At 31.8% G+C, this 14,201-nt stretch overlaps 1 protein-coding gene and 1 long non-coding RNA gene across 4 annotated transcripts; both read left to right on the top strand.

Annotated features, from left to right (window-relative positions):
- Window positions 1–21: 21 nt before the first annotated feature.
- LOC127791463 (vacuolar cation/proton exchanger 3-like) lies at window positions 22–6,064 on the top strand. 3 transcript variants are annotated; one of them, XM_052321359.1, is made up of 12 exons: window positions 22–445; window positions 733–999; window positions 1,092–1,159; window positions 1,518–1,546; window positions 2,107–2,303; window positions 2,434–2,646; window positions 3,117–3,251; window positions 3,617–3,733; window positions 3,813–3,866; window positions 4,521–4,637; window positions 4,971–5,067; window positions 5,642–6,064. In XM_052321359.1, exons 1-12 carry the CDS (start codon window positions 398–400, stop codon window positions 5,662–5,664), a joined length of 1,365 nt encoding a protein of 454 aa, XP_052177319.1. In that variant the 5' UTR covers window positions 22–397; the 3' UTR covers window positions 5,665–6,064. The 3 variants fall into 3 exon arrangements, 2 of the variants coding, with proteins under 2 accessions (XP_052177319.1, XP_052177320.1); XM_052321360.1 differs by lacking the exon at window positions 22–445 and adding an exon at window positions 454–578; XR_008020947.1 differs by lacking the exons at window positions 4,971–5,067; window positions 5,642–6,064 and having other exon boundaries at window positions 3,580–3,733; window positions 4,521–4,611.
- A 2,180-nt stretch (window positions 6,065–8,244) lies between these two features.
- LOC127791481 (uncharacterized) lies at window positions 8,245–10,929 on the top strand. Its single transcript, XR_008020950.1, has 2 exons — window positions 8,245–8,696; window positions 10,337–10,929. It is a non-coding gene; the product is annotated as an uncharacterized LOC127791481 (long non-coding RNA).
- The last annotated feature ends 3,272 nt before the right edge of the window (window positions 10,930–14,201 follow it).

A 14,201-nucleotide genomic window follows, 5' to 3' on the forward strand; every position in this document is an offset into this window, starting at 1 on the left:
GTAAAACCGAAGCAAAGACACTGTGCCAAACAGGGCTTAAGTCTGTGTCTGGGCAAAATGAAAATCAGAAGCAGACCAACTGCCACCGCCGAAAGCGATGGGCAAGAAACCGTTTCTGTGGCTATCGTTAACATCAATTCACGCATACTCATCATCTACACTTTGCTACTGGCTTGTTAATATTGCGATTGCTTGATTTTTCGCCGTTTCCTTGCTCGATTTTCCATAGAAAATATCGGGTTCGCAACTAAAGGTTTCTTCTTCTTGTTGCCCGATTCTGCTTCTTGGTTTCCCGTGAATTTTCTGCAATTCGCTGTTTCTGGTGAGATGGATCTCTCCCCGCTTCGAGGATTAATTTCATCGTTTTGCTACTTTCATCTATTTGCCGCCGCATCGGATGGGTAATGGCAATTCACAAATGGCGGGAATCAAATCTCATATTGAAGTGAGTTAATTTCCTCTGTATCATACGCATTAATGCACGGTACTCATTTCTGGTAGATGTATTGAGGATATAATTGATGCTGTTTTTCGAAGCTAAGCTTGGTTTTGTGAATCACCTGTATCAGTTTTAACTGGTGAGTGTTTGGGAGTACAGAATTCAAGCTGTGTATTTGCAATGGAAAATAATGTTAGATTCAAAATTTCAATTGAATTTCACTTCTGAGCCTGCCACATGGTTTTCAGCCAAAAATGCATAGGCTTTTGGTGATAATGACATTGGTTTCACAGATGGAATCACTAGAGGAATCCTCAGTGATTGATATTGATGATGAATGCTTGATCAATCATGGGTCTACTGATAGGAGGTCGCAATATCTTGGAGCAGCTCGTTACAGATATGACACTGTTGATTTATGTTTGGAGGACTGTGGATGGAAAGATATATGGAATATGGTGTTGAGCAGAACCAAGGTTGTATTCTTCTCAAGCAAAATAAATTTGCTGGTGCCTTGTGGGCCTTTAGCAGTAATGGTCGATTTCTTGACTGGTCATCAGGTGAGTTTCACCTTTTTGCAGTGAAATTTTTACATGATCCCTACATAATTATATCCTTATTGTTCTCTTCCATGTCCTTAAATTGATTTCAGGGTTCAGTCTTCTTGCTAAGCTTGTTGGGCACCATTCCTTTGGCAGAGCGGTTGGGTTGGGTTACAGAGTATGCATTTCATCTATACCTATGTTGCACATAAAAACATGGATTGAATATCAAGGAACATATCTAATTTTTCTACTTTCTTAGATATGATTACCTAGTTTGCCTAAAAAGGGAAGAGCATTCCTTGATAGAGAGTTCCTGGCATCCTTCTCATTTGATTTGTATACTTTTAAAGGATAAGTGGAATCTTTATGAACTAGTAAAATGTACATCCTTGTGTACAGCTACATGAGATCACATGGATAAATCACTTAGTACTGACCCACGTTGGACAACATTAAATTGGTGAGATGGACTTTTATAACTCCTGTAATAATGGAGGTTGATGTGATCTGACAAAATTTGCTTCTTGATACAGGCAGCTTGCTTTCTTCACTGGACCTACTGGTATTTGCTTTCTTTTTCCCCCCTTAATTTTGATTATTATTCATTTGTTGTATGTTCTCTCTGTTAAGCACTCTTAAATTATGCACTCTTGCAAATGTGAAAGCAAAATGACGAAGGCATCCAACTAAGAAGTTTCTGCGTGAAGTATGCTATCGCTTCATCTGATTTGAAATATGTTTTTGTATCTCAATAATATGAATCGACACCATATAATTGTCTTACAATGGCAACAAGTTACACTACATCCTATGGTTCCGTTGATATGCTTGATTGGACTTAAAAATTGTTAGTTCTTTTGTCCTTTGGATGATTAAAATTTTCCAGTGCCTCATTGTAATGTGATTCAGTGGACTTGAGGAGGTTTTAATATCTTATGGAAGCCTCTTAAGGTCTTGAATTGTATTATTTATGTGTTCATCTATGGTAGAAGCATATAATTTAGTTTTTAGAAGTTCAAAACTGTGGGACGACCAGGATTCAGTTTGTTCATTTCATAATTTAGGATCTTGGTTATTGTTACTTCTGGGGCAATATCTAATGGCATTGATTTGAACTTACAGTTGGAGGCCTTCTAAATGCTACTTTTGGAAATGCCACAGAGCTTATTATATCAATTCATGCGATGAGAAGTGGAATGATACATGTTGTTCAGCAGTCATTATTGGGCTCAATTCTGTCCAACATGCTGCTGGTGCTTGGATCTGCTTTTTTCAGTGGTGGTATTGCCCATTCTGATAAGGAACAAGTGTTTAGCAAGGTAGGTTAGTTCCCATTCCTGTTTTGTCTGCTTTTTCAAGGGGGCTTGTATATAGATTAATGTGCATTCTCTCTTGCAACTCTTATATGATTGACCAAATAGTAGAATCTTTTCAAATCCTCTTTGGCAGGCAAATGCAGAGATGAATTTGGGATTGCTCTTGATGGCCGTTATGGGCCTGTTGTTCCCTGCAGTGCTCCAAGTTACACACTCTGAGTTGCATTTTGGAAAGTCTGTGTTGGCCCTTTCAAGATTCAGCAGCTGCCTTATGATTTTGGCATATGCTATCTATATATTTCTTCAGCTAAAGGGCCAGACAAATCTCTATCTCCCTGTTAGTGAGGTTGTACACCTTTATGGTTTGCCGAAACACAATGCTTGTTCTCGAGACATCTAATAATACTCCATGGCATCATGTATAGTCATGATTTTGGTTGTATATCAATAATTAAATGTTGCAACCACAGGATACATGTTTTTTTTATGAAGATTATTGAGAATGTTTCTTAAGGTGTAGAGGCAGGAAATTTTCCTCACTATAGTGTTAGCAAAAGGTTGCTTCTTTTAGTTGCTTTTGCCTTCCAAAGTTTGCCCCATTATTTGAGACCTTTCATCCTACTTCCCATTTCGTCATTGTGCTTCTTAGTGACCTGACTTTATTGATACTTCTAGACCCTACTTTTACCTTATTCATTTCTTTATCTATGGATATCTGCTCATCAGAAAATGAATGGTGTATATTGTGTAACATAAGGAAATATCTTCCCGTGTCATTTCATAGATAATTTAGTCTGATAAAGGGCTTAAAATCAGGAAGAGAGTCAGACTGACGTGAGCTTGGATGATCAAGCAGCCCCTGACATCTCCAAGTGGGAATCAATGATATGGCTCTCTATCTTGACTGCATGGATCTCGTACCTGTCAGAATACTTGGTTAATGCCATAGAGGTATAATTTGTTGTTTTTTAATCCGAGTCTATCCTTTTTATGTTCCCATTTTTTCGTATGCCTATTTTTAACATTTTCAGGAATATTTTGAAGGTAATCCTCTCAGAAGAGATGCATAGTTCACTCCTTGCTTGGTTGAAATCTTTCTTGTATAGTCTACATTCTAAATTTTGCCTTGTTCGCATTAAGGGTGGCTGTATATTTGAGCAATAGATTTTATGTGTCCAACTTGCATCCTTCCTTCCCTTGTATGAATCTCTTCTGTGTGTTGAAACAGCACACATTTCTGCATGATAAAGAGGATCTATTATGTGTATTTTCATTGCAGTCAGCATTCTTTATACCAAGCATGGTTTTGTTTTTAGATGGCGTCTGTTGCACTGAATATTCCGGTCGCATTTATCAGTGTTGTCTTGCTCCCAATTGTTGGGAATGCAGCAGAGCATGCAAGTGCTATAATGTTTGCTATGAAAGACAAGCTTGTAAGTTTCTTCTGTTGAGCTTCTTATAACTCTAAGTACAGTTAGAAATTGTACTTAGTTGTGCTGAATCTGTATGCAGGACATATCTTTGGGAGTGGCAATAGGATCAGCAACACAGATTTCCATGTTTGGGGTAGGAATTATACATTTTATATCTCCATACCAGCCTCTTGCTCTTATTTGAAGGCGCATACCTATGTGTGTGCTCTTTGAGCCTGGTTATGCCAGCAGCTTCTAGCTGTATCTTTTAGACATTAGAACAGTTCTCTTGGTGTGAATATTACTTAATTCCTACCAATAAAAAGATGATCAGGCTAACTACTACCTATATCTCAACTTTTTGCCAAGTAAAGGACGTAGTTACATTTTGGATGATTGGTATTTTTGCAATGCAACAAAGGTTAAATTTTGACATTTGAGGGTTGCTGTAATTTTAATTTTTAACCTAATTTTATTAATTTGAAATACTGTTGTTTATTTTGATTAATTGTCATAGTTATTGAGAATTATAGCTTCTAGCGAATCACATTTCTGATAGACTAGTATTCACGATTGAAACATCATTGATTTCTTAAATCCAAAAAAATCCGCTATGTAATACCATATAGATTGCATGTCTGATGGAATATTTTCAGTAATATATCAACAGAAACACAAGCACACGTACATGCATATTAAGTTCATATAATGACACTGTTTATGGTTTTTGTACTTTGGGTGATTTTCCCCTAAATACCACTTCTTCCTTTTTTGGCTAAACACCTCTTTTTTGTTGCTGTGGAAACAGATTCCTTTTTGTGTGGTTTACGGATGGGTCTTAGGTATACCTATGGACTTAAACTTCCAACTTTTTGAAACAGCCACTCTTTTCATGACGGTTCTAGTCGTGACCTTCATGCTGCAGGTTTGTCTATATATTAAGGAAGTAGTATTTTTCTTATTTTCCTTTCCTCTGTTTATTGTTCTTTTTGACTCTGGCCCGGTCGCTCTCCATCCTCACACATAAGTGCGGTGTACCCAGCAAGACGTAGCTGCTCAGATGGTTCTAGCTGGTAGCAGTTAAATGCTTAGGACATTGTTGTTGCTATTATATACGTTAATTAAGAACTAGTTCCTATTTCTGCTTTAAATAATATGAACCTGAAGAACACTTCCTACAATCAGTTTTTCTAAAGCATTTGGACATCTCTTCTTTCTTGTGGTTTATTCAATTAGCAATTGTGCACTGTATTTGCAGGAAGGGACTTCTAATTACTTTAAGGGACTAATGCTCCTCCTCTGCTATTTGATAGTTTCTGCAAGCTTCTTCGTACACGTAGATCCTGAATCAACATGTGAGTTACCATCCCTTTTCCCCATCCAGTGAACAAGTGAGAGGGTGAATGTTGGATTTACTTTTTTAACTTTGGCCTTTGCCTCTGTGTGTGCGCACACTTCTGATTGCTTGTGTTTACATATTTCCTTCTCAAGTTTGTTGAAATTTTCTGAATGTTTATAGTAATAGCAGGGTATATCTTAGAGATAAGACCCGCAATGGGAGCTCTGGTATTTGTGCTGAACATTTTTGTTTTTATCAGCAATTCAGTTTCCTGTTAGATAGGGAGGAGCACTTGTGATGCCACATAGAGATATAGTCTTGTAAGTTGCATTCTATGGCGTTTGAATGTCATCACCTCCTGCCTGCATAAATTTACCGGGTGCCACTTCATAGTCATGAACATAAGAATTTGGATGGTGCCAAATAAAGAATATCTGATCATGTACTGAAAACCTGTTTTTCCTTAATGGTCTACAAGTTCTGAAGTTAACTGTTCTCATTCATATGCATATTTTTGTCTGATGATCTTCTACCATTTCTCTTACGCTTAATGTTTGAAAGTTGACACACTGGAAATGTCTACCTTTCAGTGGATGAGCCTAAACTTAAATGACTAAAGCGCACAGGAAGTTGATCACTCAGTGAACTAGTTGAATTGGCAGCATGAAGAATTCATGAAGTTGATCTGCTAAAGCTCAAGCTCAAAAGCTCCTGGTATGTCACTGCACAAAGTCAAAAAATAGATCCATGCTGATGCCCTATTGACTTGAAAAGTGTCACTGCCAGTGCTTCATTTTTCTCTTTTATACGCAGCTGTCGTTTGGTTTATTGGCCTGAACAAAGATGATGATTGTACATACTCTCTAGCGTTCATATTAGATTAGTATTAACGATAGGATCAGTGTCAATTACAGTTCTCTTCTTGCAAAAGATACAGAAGCTTTCATCAAACTGCAGAATAGGTGATATATATATATGTGGATATTGGCAAATTGAGATGGAAGCTTTTATCATTTTCCCTACACTGTTAAGTAGTGCTCATTGCAGTACTGTGTTTCAAGTTCTGGTAAAACGCAAAACGGTGTCGTTTGCTTTTTAAATTTAACACGACCGGTTGACATCGGCATGACCAAAATGGTGTATGTCGTTTTGTCAAGCCTTCCCCAATGTGAACTCTTAGTTGAGTGTGAGTTATTCATATAGGAGAATCAATACACGATTATTCTAACAATAGGAGAATCAATAATTAAGACTAGGAATCTTAATTCTTGGAATTAGGAAGATCATTCTCTTGATGAATACTGACAACAATAACAATTATCTATTGTATAGGTTCGAACAAATTAAGGCTTTGTTTGGTATGATTTTTTTTTAGTTTTCAATGATATTTTTTACTAGACTTACAGCGGCTGAAGGCATAGGCCACTAAAGCCTATGCGGCCCCAAATTAATAATTAATTAAAATTTATTTTTTTTATATTTTGATATGTAAAATTACTTATTTTATTTTATAATGATTTTCTTTAAATTCATACTTTGTTTATTTTATTATTTCATTTAAACGAGAAGATCTCTTAACTCTTCAAGTCTATGGATTATTTTTTAATATTAGATAATATATAATGAGGTGTCGTTTAGATAAAGAGAGCCCCAACTTTCTAAGTTTATATATCATTTTTTAGTGTTATATAATGAATAATGTGGTGTAAACTAATGACATAACAAAAAAAAAGAAGCAAGAAGTGGTATTATTTTAGAAGGATAATTTAATAAAATAATTATTTGAATGATGAAACTTTTGTAGGGAAATCTGTACTGATCTAGACATTAGAAAAAAATAATAAAAATAAATTAATAAATTTTTAATTTAAAGACTTGACTGTAAACTCCTCATATTTTTTACTAATTTGTATGTTTTGAGATCTTTTTCTCATGTTTATATTATTAATTAAAAAATATTTATTTTCTGATTTTATATAAGAAAAATAAAATTTTATTATTTTTTATAAGACTACTAAATTAATTATTGGCTAGTCCCCACCCACCCGTCAGCCACCCTGATTAGACTTCTACCTTCTATGTTTTTTAAAACACAACTTTTTACGTAGTCGACTTTAAACTTAGAATTATACAGTATTCTAAGTTAAGCTCCACTATAAGGGTCCGTTTGACAAAGCGATTTGACCGCTTATAAGCTATTAGTGTAACTTTTCAGCTATCCAATTTTTTAAATTAAGTGTTTGATAAACCCAAATAGCTTAAACGTTTTATAACTTAAATGCTATTTGAATAGCTTTTTCAAAAGCTCATTCCCCTCAGCTTTTGCAAATTGTTAGTGGAGAAAAAGTTGTGTTGACCATAAAAATTACCAATCCATCCTCAACCAAAACATCAATTTTCAACCCATGTCCTCCTTCTTCAACTTTCACCAACCAATTTTCCACACTGCCACTATCGTCCGTCGCCATCCACCTAGCCATCGCTCCCACCGTCGCCTCTAGCTCTTTCTAGTCGTTGTCGCCCAAATCGACCGTCGCAAGTTGCCTCAATCCCGCTACCGTCATTGTCGCCTCTGCTTCCAGATCTGCGGCCGCAATTCGACCAGCACCATCTCATAGCCTCCTCTTGCGATCGCCTCCTGCGCCATCACCATCCCCACTTGCGCGGTCGCCCATCTCCTTCTCCATTGCCGGCCTTCTTCTTCTTCACTGTGTATGTATATATATATAATATGTAATAATATATATTTAGTTTGCATATAACATACATAGAATAATATATATGTTATATTATATATAATATATATAATAATTTTATATATAACATATAATATATATTAATTTTAATAAAATATATTTTTAAGAATCTAATATAATATATATTTAAATTTTTATGAATTAAATCTAAATTTATGCATAAAGCTTAAAAATTATATTTTTTAAATTTTATTTATATTATTTAATATCGTGTGTATTTTAGTCATTTTGTCAAGTTATAACAACTTATAAACCAAATACATAATTTTTTACTAATAATTTAAAAATATAATTATCCAAACACGTTATCAATTTAAATGATATTACACAACTTAAATACTACCTAATTTTTCAGCTACCGAAAAAACACGTAGCCAAATTAAGCGTAAGTCACGCCTAACAAAGACTAATGAGAAGGCGTGTCAAATAAGCGACAGCATTTGCTTGTTGAAGATAAGGATTAGAAATTTAACTAAGTACCCTTGAAAGTAAGGGAAAGGGAAGTTTCCAGGAAATTTTGCAGGAAGATCACTATCAAAACAATCCACAGTAATGACAAAGCAATCCACGGTATAAATCCTAACGGCAGCTTCGGATATGGATCATATCATACAAGGGTTACTCAGTCATGGCAAGGTACTTTGATATTGTGTCTAGCTCCGACGATGGGGTTGAGCCGGGTCTTACGTTTTATCTTTGCTTGATCGTCTTATCCGCATCAATCATGTCTATGGTCATCTTGTCTTGTGGTATCTGCTTTGAAGAATCACCCACAAAGGGCCGTCGTGGCCGGGCGCCGGGGACGTCGGGGGCGGCAGCGGCAGCGGCTGGGGCAGCGGCGTCGACAGCGACCACAAGCAGCGGAGGCGGATGTTGACATGTGGATGTAGTAGGTCTTCGAGTTCCTACTTTCTTTTTTCTTTTCTTTTTTTTTTATAATCACTCGAATTTTTATTGGTTCAATTTTATTCTTATATTTATATTTTTTAATTAATTTAATTATTATACTTTAATATTTTTTCGTTCGATAATTTAAATTTTTCTGTTACATTCTTTGTATCTATATTTTTGAATCAATTTAACCTATGTATTTTGATGTATAAAAAAAAGAAAGTGATATGAGTCAACACTTTTAACTCTACTTCTCTTTATTTTTTATATGTCAAAGTACAATAATTAAATTAATTAAAAAATACAGATACAAAGGTGTAATCAAAATAACAAAAAATTTGAATTATTACGAAAAAATATCAAAATATATGGGTTAAATTGATTAAAAAAAATATAAGTACAAGAATATAATCGAAATAATAAAAAATTTAAATAATCATAAAAAAATATAAAAATACAAAAATAAAAATATGAGTTTGGGCTTCAAAGATCTGTACATATACATGTCTTTGCTATTTGATTTTGTATTTTTGTACTCTATAAATGTTGAATTCCTTAAATTAAGTTCAGGACAAAAGTATGGGTTTGATAATCTGTGGTTACCAAATAAGAAATTAAATTTAAATCCATAGGCTAAGATATCTTAATTTGTCTTGGACTCTAAATTAAACTTATATTAATTAGTAGATGTTTGTATCTAATTGTCAATATGTTCCATATCACATGCTAAAGTTTATTTTGTAATAATATGATAAAACTCTCCTTGTAGTCTTAAAAGAATTTTATAATTATGAAAAATTAAGAACACTTTTTTACTTTAATTAGGTGTAAATCATTATCGATGATTTTCTTTTCTTTTTTTTTTTTAAATTGAGTTGAAGGATAGATATTTGAATAGGGCTTTTTGGGGGAAATATTTTGATTTTGAGCCTTACTATGAAAACTATTTATATTTATATTTTGAACTAAAATAATTCAATATTTTTTTTGAATTTATAATTTTATTCAATTCTTTCAATTTTAACAATTATGTCCAAATTTACTTAATTAGGTACAATTTTATTAATTGATTTAAAGAAAATATATTCATACTAACTTGATATGCTAGATGTCATATAATAATAATATTTAAAAGACTCACATATATACATAAGTAAAAAAAAAAAATTGTTGCTAATAATATGATTATTTTTTCTTTTTACAACTTATATTTTTTTTCTTATTTATACATGGGTCCCATAAATATTATTATTATATTACGCATGATATGTCAAATCAATATGAACTCACTTCTTCTAAATTGATTTTATATATTGGATAAAATTACACCAAATTGAATCAATTTGAATCTAATTACCAAATTTGAACTAATTGGATAAAATTCTAAATTTGCAAAAAGAATAGAATTATTTTCATAATTAACCCTTATATTTTCACCAAACTTACTTTCTATATAGTTGAGTTTAGGCTTGTTCAATTTAAAATCTTTATATTAAGTCTATAAAAAGTAATCTTTGGTCTCATAATGAATTTAGAATTCATATATTATTTTGTCTCGTTTATTAAGATAACATCATTTATAAATAATATAAATTATTATTTTGACCTCATTGAGAGTCACTCTCTTTCTCTCTCTAGGTGATGATGCAAGAATCAACTATCAATTAAATTTGTACATGATTTGAGTAAGACTTTGACCACATGAGCAAATGAGAGGGATTGGAATCCTAAAATAATATAGCTAAGATGATACCATTTTGATGTTGAAGTTAGAAGGAAATTCTAAGAATTGAGAATAATGAGAACTACAATGAATGTCATGCTTTTAGTTTACCCGATGAAATTTTTTTTTTTTATAGTTTTTAGAATGAGTTTTGTGATGAGGATGATCAACCTTGTCTATATTGTAAAAGATTAATTAATTCTCCCTTATTTCACGAGTTCAACATTGAGTTGAACTATGTTTGCTTGAGTCGATGTTATTGATCTTATCCTAGGGTGGTGGAGATTAGGGCACGTGACATTAATAGAGTTTTGAGATGTCAATTCCCTAATTCTTTCAGCTATGATTGGATTTATTTATCCTTAAATGATACAAATTGCCTTGAGTTAAAGGCTGAGCAAATTGGTCTTCAAGGACTTCTCTGGTTTAGAATGTAATTGTAGTATTGAGCAAATAATATTTGCACTTATCCTTCTTGGAGTATCTTTAGGACTTCATCTTCTATTTCCATTTGGTTTCCTTGTTTTGCATATTTTGAATTGCTTGAAAATGTGTTTCTTCCAAAGTCCTACCTCTTATGGTTGTTTGTCATAGATTGCTATCTACTCAAGGTTAAATTGAAAGTTAATTAGATATATACTTTTGACCGACATTCCTGTTAACGTGAATTCATCTATTTTTCCTAACATCATCTCTAGGGTTTCTTCACTTATCTATTTGAGAAATAAGTGAAGTAAACAACGAGATGATATATAATGAAACATGACATCATAAGAGTAAATGAAGCAATATAAAATTTAATACTCTTCAATTATTCGGGAAGAATGAAAGATAAATCAATGTAATATATTTTTATTTTGTTTGGATGAAAAATAAAAGGAGAAAGAATGATAAAAAAAATAATAAAGTTACAATAATACTATTTACTTTCAAAATAAATAAAGAAGTCTAAAATATTAAATTTAATAATTAGGGTAACCTAGAAAAAATATTAAAAATGTATTAGTAAATATTTTCCTTTCCTTTCATGAAAAATTCCCCTTCCAATTTATTGTGAAACTCTTATTCAAAGTAGGAAATTAACCTCTCTTCTTCTTTTGTCCTATCTTCTTGATCTTTGTACTCTCCACTTAAATATAATTTTAGGAAGTTGTAGGAATTATGGAGTTCAATATTATCTTAATCTCTCGGGGTAATTTGAGCATTCGTCTAGGTGTTGGGTACTGCCAGATTATGTGTTTGATCCCTAGGAGTGCGACATTTTACTGCTGCATTGGGTCATAAGCACAGGTCTTCGACCTAAATTTCCTTGGCCCGACTGGATTGCCCAATTTAGTAAGTTATCCGTAGGTTATAAGGGAAATGATCAGTCTCTGCTGAAGGCTTATGTATCAAGGTTCTTTGATTCTTATGTTAAAAAAAATATTATCTTTATATAAAATTTATAATTACTCTAATATCAAAAATAGAAAATGATATGATATATGACACAATTCCAATATGGTGGCACTTGATGTTTTCTAGCTCGACATCTGAGACTACATGAGTACCTAAATAGTAGAGTTTAGGATTGAATCACCACCTTGGGCTCGGGGAGGTGACTCACTTGAGAACATGAGAAGATGTTAGAATCTATTAATTAAGTTACATAGACTAAGATGCTAAACTTGAATGCATCATTTGCCACCTTATTAAAGTTGCGTGCAACTTAACTTGTAATTTAGTTTTTCGATCTTTAGGCAAACTTTAGATATAAATAAGATTTAGTGTATTGATAAAAAAAATATTTTAAATTAAAGATTATGAATTGGAATCTTGTTAATAGAGTTAGATTTATTTTTTAAAACAAAAAATATTAAACAATTTTAAGAATAAATAAAGTTTGATAGCACTTTACATACAAAATCTAATATTTATAAATTTAATAGAAGAGATTATAATTGAAAAAAGTTGCAGTATCACACATTTTACCGTATATCTTTTTTTTTTATAAATAATTTTTTTTTACTATATGTCATTCATATTTTTTGTGTGACATACACACAAAAAATTACATTTGTTCTTTTCTGAAAAACCCCATAAAGACTTACTTAAAAAAACTTAATCTCATATGATTTTTTCAACCTAAAATGTCTTTTACTCACACATATATATATTGTTCATCAATAAATCTTTCTAGTAAGCCTAAAATACATTCTATTGTTGACATAATAGATATCAGATCGAATTGTCTTTTAAACCATCGCTTAAAATTTATAACATAGTTGATGAGGATAACAGGTTATTGCCATTTATTTTATTCGGGTTAATTTTAATTTCAAGTTAGACTTGCTCAAAATAATTCTCAAACCAAAACTTGTCTAAACGGGCTATTCTTGTGAAAAATGAGGGCAGGGTCTAATTCCTTAATGAATCTTTATTTGACACTCGAGTTAGTTATTATTGTTTAGAAAAATATCTAAGAATTGGGTGAATTGAATTTTTAAAAATTAATTAATAATTTTAACTCTTTTAAAAACTTTTAAATTTATGATTTTAATATGTGGTGATTCCAGTAGAATTAATAACAATAAAATCACATAACCATAAGGAACAAGAAAAATTTATAGAGGTTCGACTCTAAAGAGTCTAATTCTCTCTCTCAAGACTTAGCTTGAGGCTCTAAAAACTCAATACTAACTTTTAATTGGAGTTGGAATCAACATATAATCCATTGCTTAAGTAAAAATCACTAGCATACTACTAGCAAATATAATCCCCTCGCACAAGTGAATAAAAATAACAAATTTACAACCAGAGACAATTGCAAACAAGTCATCAACGGTTGAGAATTCCACCAGTCAGCACACTTCTAGCACTTCGAACCTTCTGACTCTTGTTTGAATACTTTATCAAGTTTGTTCTTCCTTGAGCTTCTATACTTACCTTATATATACATCTTCCAAACACACTAGTCATTAAAGAAAGGGTTAATTGAAATCTGAAATTTAAAAAAAAATGTTTAAGCTTTCTCAAACAATATAAGAAAACTTGTCTCACATTTAATTCAAAATAAATTTATTTTTTACGTGAGAAATCAAGATTTAAAAATTCAAATATAAGCTTTTGAGACATAAATGATTAAAATAATAAAATATGTTTAAAAATAATCTTTTTTAATTTAAAATAAATTACTTTTTGTATGAGTAAGAGAAAATATGTCTAAAAATAATTATTTTTTAATTCAAAATTTAAAAATTCAAATATAAGTTTTTTAAACATAAATAATTAAAACAAAAAAATATGTTTAAAAATATATTTTTTAATTCAAAATAAATTTACTTTTTGCATGAGTAAGAGAAAATATTTATATCATAAAAATATTTTTATTAATTATCAAAATTTAACTAATATGAACAAGTTGGCTCAACAATTATTATGTTTAGAAATAATTTAATAGTGATACATTAAATGCGAAATAAATGACGTATTTGGATCCCAATATATCGTGCCTTTATAGGCAGACTGAAAGATTAATAGGGACCAAAATGAGGTCACGTGGATGGTTAAAATTAATCCTCTAAATAGATTAGATAAGCCAGTTATGAGCACGGAGTTTCAGCTTGGACCCTCCTTATAATATTTGTTTAGGTAGTTTTGAGCTAGACTTTCGAGTATCTCTAACTTTTCTAACCTTATCTAATTTGAATTTCAAATTAAATATAATTTGACGTGAATCCCAAATTCCGAACAACCCATTATGATTGATTTATTATATGTAATAACATATTAAGCCTAGAT

Source organism: Diospyros lotus, chromosome 15, assembly GCF_014633365.1.
Source record: "Diospyros lotus cultivar Yz01 chromosome 15, ASM1463336v1, whole genome shotgun sequence".
Classification (NCBI taxonomy): Eukaryota; Viridiplantae; Streptophyta; class Magnoliopsida; order Ericales; family Ebenaceae; genus Diospyros; species Diospyros lotus.

Coding starts and splice junctions, on each gene's coding strand:
- LOC127791463 (XM_052321359.1), top strand. CDS start 398: ATGGGTAATGGCAATTCACAAATGGCGGGAATCAAATCTCATATTGAA. Junction 446..732: donor GAATCAAATCTCATATTGAA/GTGAGTTAATTT, acceptor TTGGTTTCACAG/ATGGAATCACTAGAGGAATC. Junction 1,160..1,517: donor CGGTTGGGTTGGGTTACAGA/GTATGCATTTCA, acceptor TTCTTGATACAG/GCAGCTTGCTTTCTTCACTG.